The sequence below is a fragment of the Lasioglossum baleicum genome, chromosome 5 (assembly GCF_051020765.1).
Source record: "Lasioglossum baleicum chromosome 5, iyLasBale1, whole genome shotgun sequence".
Classification (NCBI taxonomy): domain Eukaryota; kingdom Metazoa; phylum Arthropoda; class Insecta; order Hymenoptera; family Halictidae; genus Lasioglossum; species Lasioglossum baleicum.
In genome coordinates this window covers 8669150-8686397 of record NC_134933.1, presented here as the reverse complement: position 1 = coordinate 8686397, position 17248 = coordinate 8669150, and the positions used below count along the sequence as shown (strand labels likewise).

General features: G+C 44.2%; 1 protein-coding gene across 2 annotated transcripts; it reads right to left on the bottom strand.

Annotated features, from left to right (window-relative positions):
* Nucleotides 1-13861: 13861 nt before the first annotated feature.
* On the bottom strand, nucleotides 13862-16435 carry LOC143208842 (macro domain-containing protein PG1779). Of its 2 annotated transcripts, none has more exons than XM_076423690.1 (6): nucleotides 16412-16435; nucleotides 14931-15057; nucleotides 14552-14800; nucleotides 14361-14477; nucleotides 14096-14304; nucleotides 13862-14019 (listed from the first exon to the last, which is right to left on the bottom strand). In XM_076423690.1, the coding sequence occupies exons 1-6, from the start codon at nucleotides 16418-16420 to the stop codon at nucleotides 13933-13935; spliced, it is 798 nt and encodes a 265-aa protein (XP_076279805.1). In that variant the 5' UTR covers nucleotides 16421-16435; the 3' UTR covers nucleotides 13862-13932. The 2 variants fall into 2 exon arrangements, with proteins under 2 accessions (XP_076279805.1, XP_076279804.1); XM_076423689.1 differs by lacking the exon at nucleotides 16412-16435 and adding an exon at nucleotides 15608-15747.
* Between the last annotated feature and the right edge of the window lie 813 nt (nucleotides 16436-17248).

Below are 17248 nucleotides of genomic sequence, written 5' to 3'. Positions count from 1 at the left end.
GAATCAAGAAAATTGTTTAAAGCGTGTATACATGTGTATCTTGTGGAGTTTACATACATACATGTAATATGTATCCGGTCTTTTTCAACAGTTTCTTGATCGCGCAAGGGTCAAAGGTTAATTGGCTCATTTTCCCGACTTAATTTGTAAGTTCCTCTATCGTGAACCGTGATAAGATAAAACGAGATTAATCCTTGACACTCCGAGCGACTGTGAATGTCATCGTCAATCTCGACAACTTGAGATTAAAGCTCTCGAAAAGCAGAAATCTTAATTCGAACGAATCGAAAACGTCGGCGATTGAATCGACTGTGGTCGACCGAAGATAAAGGCAAAAGTGACTGTTTCGCGAGGGAGAACGGATGTAACAGAGTCGGCGAGGCGTAACGATTTTTCTGCGGAACATTTCTTTGCGAAATACATGGCAGAAACGTGTCGAGTCACCGTGGGTGTCGTCTATCGAGCGAACAGGAAATGATCGACGACGTTCGAAAGGTTCAAGTGCACGTCGAGATATGTATCAGCCGTCTTCCTGCTCGTTTGCGGGCTCACGTGAAAAACGAAGTCCCGCTTATACGAACGAGCGATAACGGTGCATCCGGTCCATCCGCGATCACCGGATTGCTCTTTATTAATTGGTATGCGCGGTGAACCGTGCGTTCAATTAGAACAGCGCCGTCCTCGCTTCTCGGCCAACTTTGTATCTATGTATCTCGAGTTCGCCTCGCGTCTCACCACGTCTCGATGGCGAGCGCGCGATCGATCGGAGCCTCGAGCAGAAACGATACCGTTTCAGCCGCCCGATACGGTGTCGGGTCCGTTTCGACCCGAACGTACCCGACATACTCATCGATCGATTCGCTCCACGAAACGCAAAAATATAGACTCGTTTTTATCTCTATCAATTTCGAATTGTATTCCATCAAAGCGATCGAGTGCTTTGACACAAAAACTTCGGAAAAAGACTGCGGATTTTTGGTGCAAAATAAAAATTGCATCTGTGTCGCATCTTTATCGTTTCAATAATTGTAAAATAAGAAATCGGTCATGTTTGGTTTTAATATTCAGTGCGTATTCGAAAAAATCTTGGTCCGCAAAGGGTTAATCGAGTGAACGGTTCTGGAAGGTCGGTTCGAAGGTTCGCGAAAGAGTGAAATTGATTGTTAGGCGAACGAATTGCAACGGGTCTCCATTAACCCGGCAAGGTATTCCGCAGGACCAATGGCGTGGCGAGCGAGGGTTAATCAAGCGTCGAGGCAGATTGTAAAAGGGAATGGATCGGTTTCGGGACTGGACGCGAGACAACGTTTTACGATCGGTCGTAAAGGAGGACACGTAAAGGGGGGCCCTCTGTTGCATTAGGTCAGCCATCGAAACCAGCCGGACGAACTTATACAGGTAGGCGAGCGAGTGAATCATACCTTGTAGTCCGCCATACTTCGCGATGGATCATCGGGGGCGACTTCGACTCTCGTTTGTCTGACCGAGTTCGCGATCATTCTACTTCAGCTTAACGCGTTATCTACCGGCGGTAATTATTTCATAAGTTTTCTGTTAAGTCTGTAGTCGATGATTGAGGATTTTTTAATAGATGTTTCAATAGTAATAGCGATTTTAACCCTCCGCGGGCAACTTAAAAACTTCATTCTTAAATTTATATCTACCCTTTAATGCGTTAAACATTTGACATTCCAACGGTTACACCATTATTCTTTGTGATCTTTTTAGAAGCTAGAACAGTAAAAAATTAGTCGTGAACATAGACGACTCAGTGTGCAGGCGACGTCGATAAAAATACAACTGCAAACGGAGGGCTAACACCGAATCAACAAGTCACCTCCGGTACGGAGGTAAATGATAAATTTTAATCTTGCGGTTGACGAGAGAATTTTCAACCCCGAGTACAAAACTATAAGGACATATGGAGCGAAAATCTAATGGATATCTAATTCTCTATAAATGATTTTTAATGCAGGTGATGCTCAAAATGTTATTATAATTAATACATTTTCATTACACATGAATTTCTGGACCTCTAATTAATCGCCAATAACTTTATTTTAAAGTACAGTCTTCTATCCTACAAATTGAACGTCGCTCATATACAGTATAAGGCGAATGTACAGAAGGCGATGAAGATTTTTAACATTTTAAATAATAAACAAACTCTCGAAAAAATGGCTACGAATTAATCCGTACACCTACTACATGTATTCAGCTGTTTCATCTCGAATCCGCGTAATAAAAACTCCATGGAAACAAGTTTTTCTTTTAGTTTTATATTTCATCGATTCTATTCGAAGCGACATTTTTTCCCAGAACTCTTCCGAGCCCCGATTAAAACATTCGAGAGACTCGTAAATCATTTCCGTTTTAGCGTGTCAATTTTATCTATCGATAAAATAATCAATTATATCTGAATCGATCATGATTCGTGTCGTGGCGCGTTTCCATTTATCAACTAGCGCGAAGGTATGACTAGTAGACCGAGAATCTTTTTTTGCAACGCAAACATTTAGTTGCAAGATATTTTTATACGTGAAATAAAAAAAATCGTGTTTGATCGTATTTCATGCAATAGCGCAGGATTCAAGTACTTTTTATATATACATTAGGCAAAATTTATTATTATTTATTTACGAAAAACAAATTAACCAGAGTGAAACTTTTTAGAATATATTTCTGAGTTTTTCGCAGACGAAGAGTGCCATAAACGCACAAAGTTTGCATCGACAATTTCGACTAGTAAATTGGTAGTAACCGGTTCGATAAGTTCGTCAGGCCATTTCGGAGTAGCCTAAGCGCGCAGGTCAGGGTTAGGCGATCGCGTGAAAACTGGAAGTCGTGGATACGGCACGGAAAACGAAAATACGCGGCCGATCTTGAGTTACGTGCTCGAGTACGCATGCTATCCGCCTCGAACGAAACAAGGTTGGCGAAAGTTGCTCCTCGGCATTGACGGATTATTAATCCCGTCGAGAGACAATTACCTCTGCCACCTGACGGATCACGTAGAAAAAACCAGCAAAGTTGGTTGCTTCGTTTATCGCTCCGTTATCGACAAGTTCTGTGTCGTCGCCGACAAACTTCTAGAGCGACAAGTAACGAACCACGTATGTCGCAGTAATCCATATTGTTTTTGATTGCTGCATCGTTATCGACACGCGAGGCTTTTACAAATATTGCAAGCGTACCTGCGGGAAAACTGATGGAGCTCGAAAACTTTTGTTGCAAACTAACTTCGGAAGACAATTGCGTTTTCAGTGGAAGTTTCGAGAAGCGTGTTGATCCTCGAGTATGAGAGATGTTTTATTTAGCAGCTGTGGGTCTTCGAAGTTTTCGTTCTCCGATGATCGATATTATAAAAATGTAAATGCGTCAAGAGACGTAAGTGAAATCTTTTAGACATGTTGTAATTTGTTAAAAAGACAGGACAGTGTTCGCGACTAGGAAGCAGGTGTCCAGGGAACGGAGAGCTAGACGCTTCGGAAATCCATAACGTTTTATGATCAATGTACCGAGGATGAGCGGCCGCCTTGCCGATAGGCGATTTCATGGTCCGTGAACGGAAAAGGAAGCTGGCCGGTCGTGGTCTGTAGAAGAAGATATTTTCGAATCGCAAGAGAGGAACGTGATTGCGCGTAATTTTCTTGCGAGAGTTGTGTGCTGTGCACCCCGCTGCTGCTTGTTTCGCCGCGCCACGCCGCGAAACATAAACAGTGAGAGGACCGACACACTTCCGCCTTCGGTCGACCGCCGTGCAACACAAAAGCCGCAAACAGGTCGGATGTATACGGTATTAAAGCCGTACATAACCAGGAGAAACTCGGCCCGCAGCGTTGTGAAACGGGCCTTCGAATTTAGTCCGCGGACAACGCGAGAAAAATGTGGGCTCGCGCGCGCCGAGCCTCCAACCAAAAATACTCGGCGAAAGTGCTCGACAACAAAATCAAACTGATTCGTGGAACACATTCATGGAACACTACAATCTTCTTTGCAATCTTTCTCGGTGATTCGAGTAGTCATTGAGATCCAGAGAATCGACCTTCACACCAAAAGCACATCCGTACACAGCTGAAGTTTAGAAAATACACAATAATGCTCCTGGACGCGGTGACAGTGATTCATAAGGGACGATCAAAAGAATACAGACAACGACCACGAACTTTCAAGTCTAAAATCATTGATGGAGAAAAGCGAATGTGCAAAATTAAAAGAATTGAAGAGTATCTGTGCATTACTTTCGACCTACTCGAATTATTAAGTGAAGAAAGACATTGCTAAGTGGATTCTGCTTTTCACAACAGATGCGGGTCACTTAATTCGCAGTCTACTGATAAGAAGATCGTGTCCGAAAGCGAGCGTGGAGCACGACATTCCAGCAAGCTGCCCGATATGCCCATTCCTAACATATGAACAGAGTCTGACGATATGGGGACAGAGTCGACGGTGATTCGAAATTGATTGGCCGACATCGGATGGGGGAGCGGCAGCGGGTCCGATCGCGTGCGTCAGCGAAACAGGTGTTTCGAATACGCTTTCATTGGGCGAGCACCTGCGAGACATCGCCGACTAATTATAGCAGCGAGCGCGAGCGTGAGAATCGCTGGGGCGCGTCGTGTCGGCCTCTGCGTAACGGGGAAAAGTTTGCCCGCGAAACTGATTGGGGGCGTAGGCAAACACCGCCAGGTAGAATCGCTTCGTCTCTTAAGGGCTATTCTGGTCTAGAACTTGGAAATGTCAACATTTCGACGAGGACGTACCTTCAAACGCTATTAGGGGTGTGAGCCTAGCGTTATAAGACAAGAACAGGCGTGGGAGAGATCCAAAGTTATGTGAGCACTGAAGTAATGCGAATAGCGGGTCGCAGTGCTCACCATTCTTTGGTCCAGAGCTGAGGAAAATAGTATATTTTAAATAGTAAATAGTAAATAATCCTATTTATTTTAAAGTATATGTACAACTTTGAAAATAAAATATTTTATTTGATGCAGTAATTTTTGAGAATAAAATAATTTATTTGAGGCAGTATTTTCAATTTTAATTTCAAATATTATTGCTGAAAATCACGGTTCGAATTCAGTACATTTATGAGTGTATGTAAATCGTTCTTTAACGATAAGATTGACTGTATGTTTATGCGGTTTCTCAGAGTATTATAAGAATGCAAAAAGTAAGATATTTTATTTCGTGTTCCAGATTGTTAAAATAGAAATATTTCATTTTCGAAATTGTATATCTTATTTAAAGTACTATTTTCTTTCAGCCAAATAAAATGTAAAATATTAAATAGTATTTGAAATGTTTGTGTGTGTTTCGCCAAATAATGCCGACCTCTGCTTTGGTCCAGTAGGAGGTGGATCAGGTTTCAATTTTGAGTCCTGGACTGTTGGGTTTTTTTAGTGGGTATGAGGAGAGCCCAGTACATTCGAGAGTACCGTGTTGACCCCACACTTTCCTCCCGAATGTCATCTTTAGGGGGGATGTTAGTGCGTAAATGCATTTTTTCTTAACAGTCCTTAAAATTTAAATAAAACAATCGGGTTCCCGAAAGTGAAAATATGAAAGGCGTCGTACACGTATGATCCAAAATTTTTAGGATCCTCAAACTCTCTTGACTCCACCCGACTGCAGAACCCGGAATCTCGGGTCCCGCACCCCCTTAAAAAACGCTGATCTCTTCTGTGAATGAAACAGATGACACGCGGCATTAAATGCACAGTAGAATTCTATATGAACATTTAGATGAACCTGTCGAGAGACAAGTTGGTTTATAGAATAGGAGTACACCCGACAGAACACATTATCGACCGGAGATTATTTCGTAATTTTGGAATGTCCGTGGATGAGGACTACTTAATATGTCCTTCAGTAGCAACAGCAATTTTAATCGTGAACCAACAACTAACCCCTAACAACGTAACTTTTTGTTTGATTGTTTTACGTCACTTCTACAATTGCTATGGTTATTAAGCGAATTATAGCAGAATAACAACGTAACCTAATAACTTCGTATCGAATTAATACAGAAAGAATGCTTTTCAAGCTTCCCTTTGGTAGAACACAATTACTTATTTATGCACGTTGTTGTATAAAGTCATAGTACATAGCGTAATATTTAGAAAACGGACGATTCTCTCTTGCCGAATTGTTTTCATATTTCAAGAGAAAGGCACGTTACATTAGCCCAAATATTTCAAAATTCCTTACAAAATGTTGGATCATAATTTTTTTGTTTTTGTTGGGTTTCGACAATTTGAAGATAGCTAGAGAAAATATGAAAAGGTCTAAATCACCAAGAGATTATTGCAACCTCTGTAAACATCATATATTAGAACTTCCTTGACGTTCGTAATTTACTAGGGAAAAAGTGAAAATTTATATTTATTGTGTACCTACATATTTTCCAATGGCTACATGCTGACTACGATAACATATAATATCATGTCAATCGAAAGGGAATTAATTGTAAAATAGTACAAGGGGTTAATAACACGTTTAACCAAAGAAGGTAAGCAGTAGAACCAATACTGGTAGCGGGCGTGTCGAAAAAATTCCGAAAAAGGGCTAGAAAGCTAGACAGTGAGCTAGACATGAGCGTCGGCTAAAGTAGTAGCCACCTGTGGCTGTCGAGGGTGGCGGACACGATCGGCGTAAGAATGCAGGTGCGAGGCGAGTGCGTGGAGCGAGGCAAAGGTTGCCAGTCGAAACTGGGCTGGTCGGAGTCGCGGAAAATTAGGTGCATGGCCATCCCTAGGAACTGGGTCAGCGGCACAGGCGCGCAGCTGCGAGCTGCGTCTCCTCGATCCTCGCGAATTTCTTCGTTGTTTTACGCGTTCCTATTGCCTCTGTTTCCGCGATCCGTTCTCGAAGCGACGCGAATCGGCACCGGCTGGAAAACGGACGTATAACGGATCCGTTTGGTAAAACGAGCAATCGGCGAGGCTCTGCCGCGACCAGTTGTTGCTCGAGGAGAAGGAATTCCATCGGGTTCGCTTCGCTCTCCGGCTTGTTCCGCTTGGCGGTCTGGTTTTGCCACGGCGCGAACGTTGTTACATAAACTCGCGAAACCGGGCTTCCATAGCGTAATCCAAGAATAAATCGCCGGCTGTCGGGGTAACGATGAACTCTCCCGCTAAAAGAGACGATTCTGTCCGGTCGACGTATCGAGCGGAACCGGAGAAAGGGAGCAGAGCGTATCGACGCGTTTCGTTTCGTCTCGTTCCGTCTCGTTCCCCGAGTACAACACCATCGATTCGAATGTCGGCGCACGCTGGCTGCCGGAAAACCCGATAATCTTGATCGAGGAGTCAATCCATGCGTCGCGTCGAGTCGCGCCGCGTCTCGACGCTTCCCCGGAAGCGCAATCACGCTAATGGCTCTCCGAATATCCGCCTAGCCGAAAAGTGTTCCGGAGAATACGCGCGCTTCAAGCATCCCTTTCTTTAGCCCTCTGCACATGTTCTACACGTTCCTGCACGCCGTTCTATGGCGCTGCTCTTTGCCGGCTTCTGGCGTTTGTTTGTTTGTAGGTGAATGGTGTAATAAACCAAAATAAACGTTCTATCAATATTCAATCTATGTATATCAATTGCAAGGATTTGGTACCAAGCGGAAGTTGCCTTTCTTCCCTAATAACTAAATAACTAAACTATGCTGCATGAGAATAACGAATATAATTGACATAATGAATGTAATTGAATACAATCTATACCATTAAATGCTTTTTATTTAGTAACAAAAATACTTCTAAATCTCACAAGATTAAAATTTCCCGACAGTTATTTTTACGAAAGCTTAGGATAAATTCATATAATCCGCTGTCTAGTAATGACTATAGAGAGTTAAATGTGCGATTGTTCGTTACCGAATGGGTAAAAAGAAATCAATCCTTGCAGCGTCCGAAACATCAATGAAACTAATGGGACGGCTAAAGTGTTGAATATCGGCACGCATTAAAGAATCATTAGATTAAAATTGCATAGGGTTTCGCTAGTCTCAATGGTCCATTCAAGAATTAAACGAATTGTCCGCATGGACCAATCGTTTTGGTCGATGGACGATGGATGGTCATCGTCTTCCACTATCAATCAATACTACCTGACTTGAAAGCCTGGATTCCAGGGACCTGGTACAAACAAGTTCTGACTAAAGTTGCATCTAAGATTGCACCCCAAATACTTATCTAACATTTCAGGCAACTTTCACTCGCTCTTTCACACGAATTTCGAAAAACCCAGAATGTACACAACCACCAAGTTTAAAAATCGGAGTATTACAGCAAACTCTTACATACTGACTAAAAACGAACAGAAATAGCGTGATGTAGCAGGTGTGGTGAGAAACTGAGGACACGTTTTTCCCCAAAAATTCCACAACTCGAGACCTCTGTAAAAATCTACCACAGATTTGAAGATTGAAGATTCCCTTTTGCAACGATCGCCTAAAACTCGTACGACTTTTCTGGCTGTTTTACAATGCAAAAAGATGTATGCAGGAGCCTGATATCGTTGATAAGCGAACGTCCTCGAGAATTTAAGAAAAAGATCCGATGGATGGTAGTTTGAACGGTAACGTTGTCCGCGAAAAATGCAGTTCAGCATCTAGCGTTCTGCAACGTTTCTACCTTATTCTGATATCGAGAAACGGTTCGTCGCGCAAAGTAGTCGGATAGCCACGAGCAACTCGAGCTGCTAATTATTTACAGTATTTCCGGCAGGGGAGGGGAACGGAATCACGAGCGTGCAGCCATTTTCTCGGTGTAAAAGGCTCTGGACGGTCGTCGGCTCGATCCAATCGTCGCTCGCACCGTAATTATATCCGCGGGTCAGCTTGGAGCCGTTTCGATAGCAGGATTATCGGAAACCATTACATTCGGAGAGCGCGCGAGCGTTCTTCGCCTTCTTCGGGCTCTGCCTCGCGAATAGCTGCTCCGGAAAATCGATAACGAGCACACGTTTCGCGTACAATTCGCAAACTCCGCGCTGCTATACGTGTTCTCGGTGTGGAAACCTTTGCTAGCGTTAGGGTGCACCTTCGTCCGTGTTCGTATTCGCGTATTATTATAGTGTACGCGCGAGACACATACACACACAGGGGCGGGGAAAAAACGATGCGCCGCTTCGAACGAGGCGGATTCACAAAAGGTTACACACGAGGGGAGAGAACGCACACGGTAGCTTAGCGTGGGTGACTCTTGGCGAACGAGACAAAGGGACGGAAGGCTAAATAAAAAAAGAAGAAAGAGAGAGAGAGAGAAAAAGAGAGAGGAAAAAAAACACGCAATTCGAGCGGCTTCGGGGCTTCGCAGGTTGCCCGGCGGACACGAGGAAGTGGGCGGGCTGAAGAAGGCGTCCGAGTTGTCAAACGATCAGGCACATATGGCCACGTATGGCCATTATACAACGAGATAGCCGATGCAGCCTGCTTTTCGAACCGAAGACCCAATCCGCAACGTCGATTATAACCGAAATGCCAATTCGAAGCGGAACTGCCCCCTAGATGCGAGCAGACGTTTATTTTACGTAGAGAAACTTATTTTTATTCTATTTTAATTCTTCGGGTTTTCTATGTCTGATCGCTAGGCTGCGGATTTTTATGCGAAATAAAAGTGTTCTACGTCGGTTGTAGGATACAGGAATAAAGTGAGAATGTATTTCGGTCAGTAGTCTGAATAAATAAAAATAATGCGATATTCTTGAACTCTTCCGATGTCTTCACTCCTCGGTACATATATCGCTTGTTAATGTTTGTCATAAATGCATAAAATCTACAGTCTATTAATCGCTATATTTCAATACTACTAGTGACTAGAGATATAGTGGATTAATATCCTTAATTCTGTTATCTCTATTTTTATAGCTCTTATTTGGCAAACTTGTCAAAAATTCTTGTAGAACGACTGGAAAGACTAATCTTCCCGTTGTTCCTAATGCAACAGTTATCTACTTGATTCGATCGCCAGAAATGAAATAACGATTTGCAGTCCTGCTGTCGAAGGGTAAACGCTTCCACCGATGATGACTTAAAAGTTCTTTAAAAGTCAAAGAGTCACGATCCGAGGCTTCTCCGTAAATTTTTCAACGTACAACCAAAACCAGTCAAACATACTCTTAATCCCATTACCAATAAATGTTTTCCAAGGAAAACGTCAAGCTCGCTAAACACCGACACCAAGAAAACCGAAGTGCTTTGCGTGGAAAGAATTCATCAAGATTATCGATAGGCAAAATGGAGACGTAGGGAGTGGAGCAAATTTCAAAGTGTCCAAAGCCAACCTCCGCTTAATTTCCGTATCCCCGTACTGTTCGACTACACACCCGTTCAAAAACCGATCACCCCGTACAACAAACTAACAATTTGGCAGCGCACTCGGTCGAGCAACGGAGAAGATTAACAGCCAATAATGGTTGCTGGTAACGGGTGGCGTCAACGACAGAGACAGATTTGGCTGGCCAGTGACAGTCGAGAAGCGAGAAAATGTAAAGTTGCTAGTACTATACGGCGACTACGAGGGCGAAAATAAAAGGTGAAGCCGCCGGTGAAGAGGTCTACAGAGGGGGAAGCCTTTTCGAAGCCAAATCGAGTGCGTGTACGTATGTCTGTGAGCGTGCAAGCGCGACAGAGAGCAAAGTAGACAGAGAGGGAGAGAGGGAGAGAAAGAGAGACAGAAAGAGAGAGAAAGACCGAGAAACACGGGTAGAGAAAATGCGAGCCGACTTTCCGAGAGCAATCTTTTTTACCGACGCCCGTAACGGCGGCGATGGCAGCTCGCGAAAATCCGTCGTTTTTGTTAATACTTACCAGGGTTACAGTATCGTGCACATAAGCGCGAACAGTCATACATAGGTAGTAGATACGCACGCGAGCGCAGGTACACGGGGTACGTAGACGCGAGCAACAGCAGCACACGCGCACGCACACACAGCCATACGAACGGGAACCCACACCCACTTACTACCAGTCGGTAGGTAGGACGCGTTCGACGAGAGCTAGCTCGCGGTGACTGTATCACTGGGTGTTTGTCGACCGACGAGGATGATGCATGTAGACACGACAACGAGGCGACGACGACGACGACGAGACAAAACGATGTGCAGGCGAAGAAACGTATTAAACGCGCGGTAGCGTTTATATCTTTCAGGTAAAGTCTCGGCCTCGATGTCGATGTCGATGTCGATATCGATGTCGACGTGTGCGACGAAGACAGCGGTGTTGGTGGCGATGGTAGCAGCGATTTAAGCCTTGCCCGCCACATGCAGCGAGTCTCCGATCAGAGATCGGCGACGAACGCGAGAAATCCAGCCGGGTGATGGTGATCGCGTACCTCGGTGGTCGCACATCGGTGCTCGCTCGTGTATGGTCGAGTATGCGAGCAAGCAAGCGAGCTTTCCTCGCGTTCGCTCGCTCTTCGTCTTTTCTTCCTCTTTTCCTCTTCAGCCACACGAGCCGCCGCGTCTCTCTCTCTCTCTCCGCCGCAGAAAAACTGCTATCCCTCTCTATTCTCTCTCTCTCGGGCTTCCACCGCAGTCAGTCCACCGTGCTCTCGGCCTTTTCTCCTCTCTCTGTTCCACACCTGACGATATTCTCTCCGTTGCTCTCTCTCTCCGGGTGTCCGTCAGTAACCTAGAAAGCGGTGGCGGCGGCCATTCAGGATTACGGGACTCGGAGTCCGTGGTACGTCCGCTTTTGCTCGGGCCGTTTCGATCGGGAGAAAGAGATCCGCGCACACCGAGGAGCGGAACCCGTTCTTCGGCGAGGATAACAAGCGCCGTTTGCAATCTCCCGCGGACACACACCGCACCGTCTCGTCGTTTCCCTTCGCTCTCTTCTAACCACACGATCGTTACACGTTCACGGGGCGAGGTAGCCGTGAATTTTCATGCCGAGTACAGGAGGGACGGACAGAGACAGACAGAATCGAGAGAGAGAGAGAGAGAAAGAGAAAGAAAGACAGGGAAGGAGAGAGAGAGAGAGCGCACACGCACTCACGCACACAAGCACGCACACACTTTTCGCTCCAAACGTTCAAAGATGCGACATATACAGAACTAACAGAACGTCGGGACGGTACACGCAGCTAAAACGGTCGACTCGGAATCACGGCCACCGGAACCGATATACGCGGGAGGAGCCGTGGCAAAAACGTCCGCGGATAACGAGACACTGTATACTCTCTTCTCTTCTCGCGAGGACGCACGCACTGTGTGTATGTTCACTAGCCGCGATCTCGCTCGAGAGAGCGCACCTTCGCCACGACAGATCGGCGAGAGTACCAGTGGCCAGCTATGGGTGTGCTTCTTTTAACAGCGTCCAGGCGTTTCGGGATTCGCGATAACCACGAGACCGGCCGACCCACGGTACCAGCGACTTCAATGCAAAAGATATTTACCCATTTGTGACAGATTTTCCGTACGAGACGCACCACATTAACGACTGTCCCCCACCTATTACCACATACAGACATTACCACACTTCGATTTTTCAAGATGGCGACGCGCCGTCGTCGAGTCGAACCACGATGCGGACGAACCGTAAATCTCGGGCGCTCGAGTCGCCGACCAATCCGGTCACCGCTCGGCCACGGGCTACCCGTTCTTTCACCGCCAAATTTCAAATCCTCGATTGACACTCGGACTCGATATTGTAACTTGCACCACCGACGAGATATAAGGATAGACCTATCACCCAATGTATTTTGGTGGCCATCTTTGCTGAGGCCACATGGCCTCTTTTTCTTGTCATTTCCTGTATTACCAACTCGGTTTTGGAGCCCCAGGCAGGATCTCGACGGGGCTGCTGACAGCTAAAATAGGCTGACAGCACGAATGGGATATAGGAATCATATTCCTATATCCCATTTGTGCTGACAGCTTTCTTACAATTAGTGGTAGCACAGACGAATTGTATTGACTGACTCGACTCGTTTCGTTTACTTTTTCAGAATTGGACTGTATTTATATATATATATATTCGTCGATGCTGTAACGTGGAAAATAGCAAAAATACGCGCTGTGCATTACACGGCAGTAACAGTAAATTGGCAACTATGCGACGAATATTTTCAAATGTGTTTTGGCAACTACGCAATCGATATCTGAAATTCTACGTAATTTCTAAACTCACCACTCTAAATTGTAGAGGGCATACGAAAACCTCTGGTTTTTTTGCACAGTCGGTAATTCATAGCGTGGACACGAAGTCCCATAAGATGATAGGTCTATCCTTATATCTCGTCGGTGCTTGCACACCACTTGTAAACCATTCTTACAAGCAGATACTTAAACATATGTCATTTGACTTTAGAGTCTGCGAGATTTAGGCGAGTCTGGACTGCTTTCGTTCCCAAAGAGTCAATTTTGCGATCTAGCTCCCATTGCCTGTTCCGAGCAGGGATAGAGATCGTGTATAGGGCAGAGTTTACCAAACTAGTGTTCCGCGAAAAAATATTTATTGATTATGTGTCATTACCTACCCTGCAAATTGTACAAGATGCTCCGTCAAAATTCAAACACCTTCAGAGAAAAAGTTTGGGAAACTATGTTTTTATGACTGTGTCGACCGCGCCGAAAGTAATAAAGGATAGCGTGTAAACACGGACCGCTCGAGCTACCTGGCCCCTCGCGGGGATACCCCCAGTGGAAAGGGGTAGGCAAAGGGGCAGTGATTGTGGAGATCCTCAGGGAGCTAGATCACAAATTTACTGTATTATTATAAAAAATCTAGCACATAAGGCTTTTAAAGAGACTAGTTAGAGCTTGCTCCCCTCTACTTTCAGGTTTACTGGACCAACCAACCATCTATGCTTCTCTACTTGTTCTAATCGCCAAGGGTCGCGTCAGGGAAAGAACATCCGCGATGATAATTTTTCAAGTATATTATTTCACACTCGCTCTCATACATTTTCAAAATGTAATTAAAAAATACGCGCGCCTATTCGTCCGACAAATACATCGTTGCCAAGTCCTCGTACAGGTCCCAATCACTCTTCAAGAACACACAGAATATAACCCTGTCCAACTGCAAATACAAATCACACGATTTCTATATGAAAAGTCTCTATTCTAACAAGCTTCACGTTTCTTTCAAATCTTACCGCGTCGCTTTTCTTTTCCAAGAACTCCTTGACGGTACTCATAGCTATCTCTGCAGCTGGTCCTTGAGGAAACCCATATATTCCTGTCGATATGCAAGGGAAAGCTATCGAACGCAATCCATTCTCGCTCGCTAGGGCCAAGCTGTTTTGGTAACACGCTGTCAACTTGTCTTTACCGGATCCTTGTGGACCAACCGTGTGAATGACGTCTACAAGATTACATCTATGTGATTGCTGCTTCTTAAAAACTGTCCCGTATACTAACATTTAGCAGGCAACATATAACCCCCAGTTATTTTAGCTTCTCCTACTTTACATCCTTTCAATGTGGCGCACTCGCGCTTCAAATTTGGTCCTGCGGCTCTGTGAATAGCTCCATCAACTGGAGAATACTGCGTATAGTAAAATTATCTTGTTTACCCAGCTGTTTTTTTTTAACGAATACCAAAAGCATACCCCCACCACCGCCGAGGAGACTTGAATTCGCTGCATTCACGATAGCATCGATCTCTAAAGAAGTGATGTCACCGCTCCATATTGACACCTTTTTCGCTATTTCTTCGACCTTTCTGACCTTGTCTTTGTCAATGAGCCTCTCTTTGTTTTCGTCGAAGTAGTCCAACAACGTCGGAATCTGATCCAATGTTTTGACAGTTCCTTTGTAATATTTTCTTTTTTCTTGCGACGGCATCGTCAAGAATTTCTCTATTCGACAAAATAACAATCATAACAATTTGACATTTGTTTCGATGTACATACTATTTATGCGTTGATACATATGAAACATCCGGCGTATACATAACCAAAGTATAAACAAAATAATCTTGTGTCTTACGCTTTTCAGCTTCGAACGACATGCTTTCCTCGGTGCCAGGGGTTGTGGCAAGGTTTCTTCCTAGCAATGAATTTTGGACTGCCAGTCCTAATATCGTAGCAATTGAAAATCGATCGAATATCCTTGTCTGAAAATGAAAAATAATTTCTGGCTCGATGCTCGATCAAATAAAACTGATATGAATTTAGTCATAATCAATTTCTCGAGAGGTCTCTGTATGCGCGATTTCGATTCCCAGATTTTCTACCAGATGGCACATTCGTTTCAAAATGGCAATCCAGATATTCTATGGATATTCTCCACATTCTCCAATATTAAATCATTCTATGGGCAATCTGTATCCCCTCTTGCGCGATCAGACATGGATCAGACAAATTGTGCACACTGTAAATTTATTAATTCCTCCGGGAATATGGTACATTTTAGAGAAAATCGAGAATTAAAAGTTATTCGGTACTCGGTACGCATCGTTTATGAGTGTATTTAGTCGTTCACGTGTACGACGAACATATCAGGATTGCAAATATTCAATCGTGTACTGACAATTTATAGTAACTACATACTAAATAATGCTAATTTATCAGAATGTGATTATTTATAATGCATTAGTTTTGAATGCTATTGAAAACTGTCGTCACACTGCGTGTTTTACTCGGCACTAAAGCGTAAACCCTTACTCGAAGAGCCAACATAATCTTCTACAGGGAAAACTATCTTTGTCAATCCGTTTCGCGAATAATTGACTTTTAGCAAACTTTCACGGTTCTGCGACGGATTCACGAGACGGAACGGAACGTAAAATGTGATGTTTTTCTTCTTTTACTTTTATTATCACGGAGGAGGTATAGCAGTTTCCCTACCAACTGTCCCACGAATTTCTTGCGTTTATAACAAGGTGGCGCTTGAATCAGTCTCCACTTTCTATGTCGATAAAATAACCAACCTTCAGTGACGAAAATCCATAAGGTGTTGGATTTATCGTGTCAACTCTCATGAAATTAGAAAAAACTGTATATCAACCATTTTATTTTCACGTTTTCCTTTAACTTATATATTTTATTCATACCCACAAAGTTGTTTAATCTTTATTGTAACGTCGCATTTACTTTATTACATACATACATTTTCTTAGTTCGTATCCATTACACCATGTATTAATTAATATATATTGTAAAAATTATATAAATAGAACAAAATGGAAGATGTATTATCGAATAAATCTATGAATATTCATCTAAATTTTTTAAAATTCTAATTAACCGCTAACCGCGGAACCAAAACCATTTCGCAGCAGGGACACAACAGAAGAAATGAAAATTAGAAAATTAACACAAGCTATTGCGTGGGACGTTCACAAAGACAATGTAGCCACAATAATAAATTTTGTCAAACGCCTCATTGTATCACGCCCTCGCAACAACGTTCACTTTCTGCAAGTTTGACAAAGCGGCTTAGTCTGGAAATGACTGTTTGAACTTTACTCGTATCATGAATCGCCCACGCGTCGTGACGATGCGCCAAACCTGTCCTCGGATGCTATTTCCGGTGCCCTTCAACCCTTACGGGAACGATGTCGCAGCATCATGCCCCCGTTTCCGCAGACCCAAGAAAAATGCCAGAGTTATCGTGTACCCCGTAAACGTGACAAATTGGAAAATCAACTCCGCGAACACGTCGATACCATCCATTCAGCCGCTCTGACTGAACTTTAATGGACGATCGCTGACAGTCGTGGTCCGAGTTACAATGTGGCACAGAGAGCTAGGGCGTACGACATGAATGAAAAGAATAAGCGTGGTAAAAACCAACACCAACGCAACGCGCCAACCCTCTTGCCACGACGCGACGCCGACGCCGACGCCGACGCCGACGCCCGACGCTCGACGTCACTGCTCGACTTACACCAAAAGGGTCCACCGAATATACTTCCCGTTGAAATTGTATTGACGAAGCTACACATACTAAAACTACTCTCACAAATTTTTTGCGAGAACAATGTATATTTTTAATGTTTTAAACAAGCGTGTACTTCAAGCTGCTAGTCTATTCGCATCTTATCGCAAGAAGATGTCCAGAAATGCGATGTACAGAAGTCCGATCTTTTCTGGGTCGATTTCGATTTGTCGTCGGCGGAAGCGTTCGTAGCAGGAAGGGATCGAAGGGAGAGAATGATTCCTCTCCTGTTCCTGTCTACCCTCTGATCTCCGCACAGTATACGCGTCCTACAACGTAGACATAGGCGAGCATCGGCAGCGCATGCTGAAAGCTCCCACTATCGATCCACCTGCGCCCGAGTTTCCTCGCTCGCCTCACAAGTT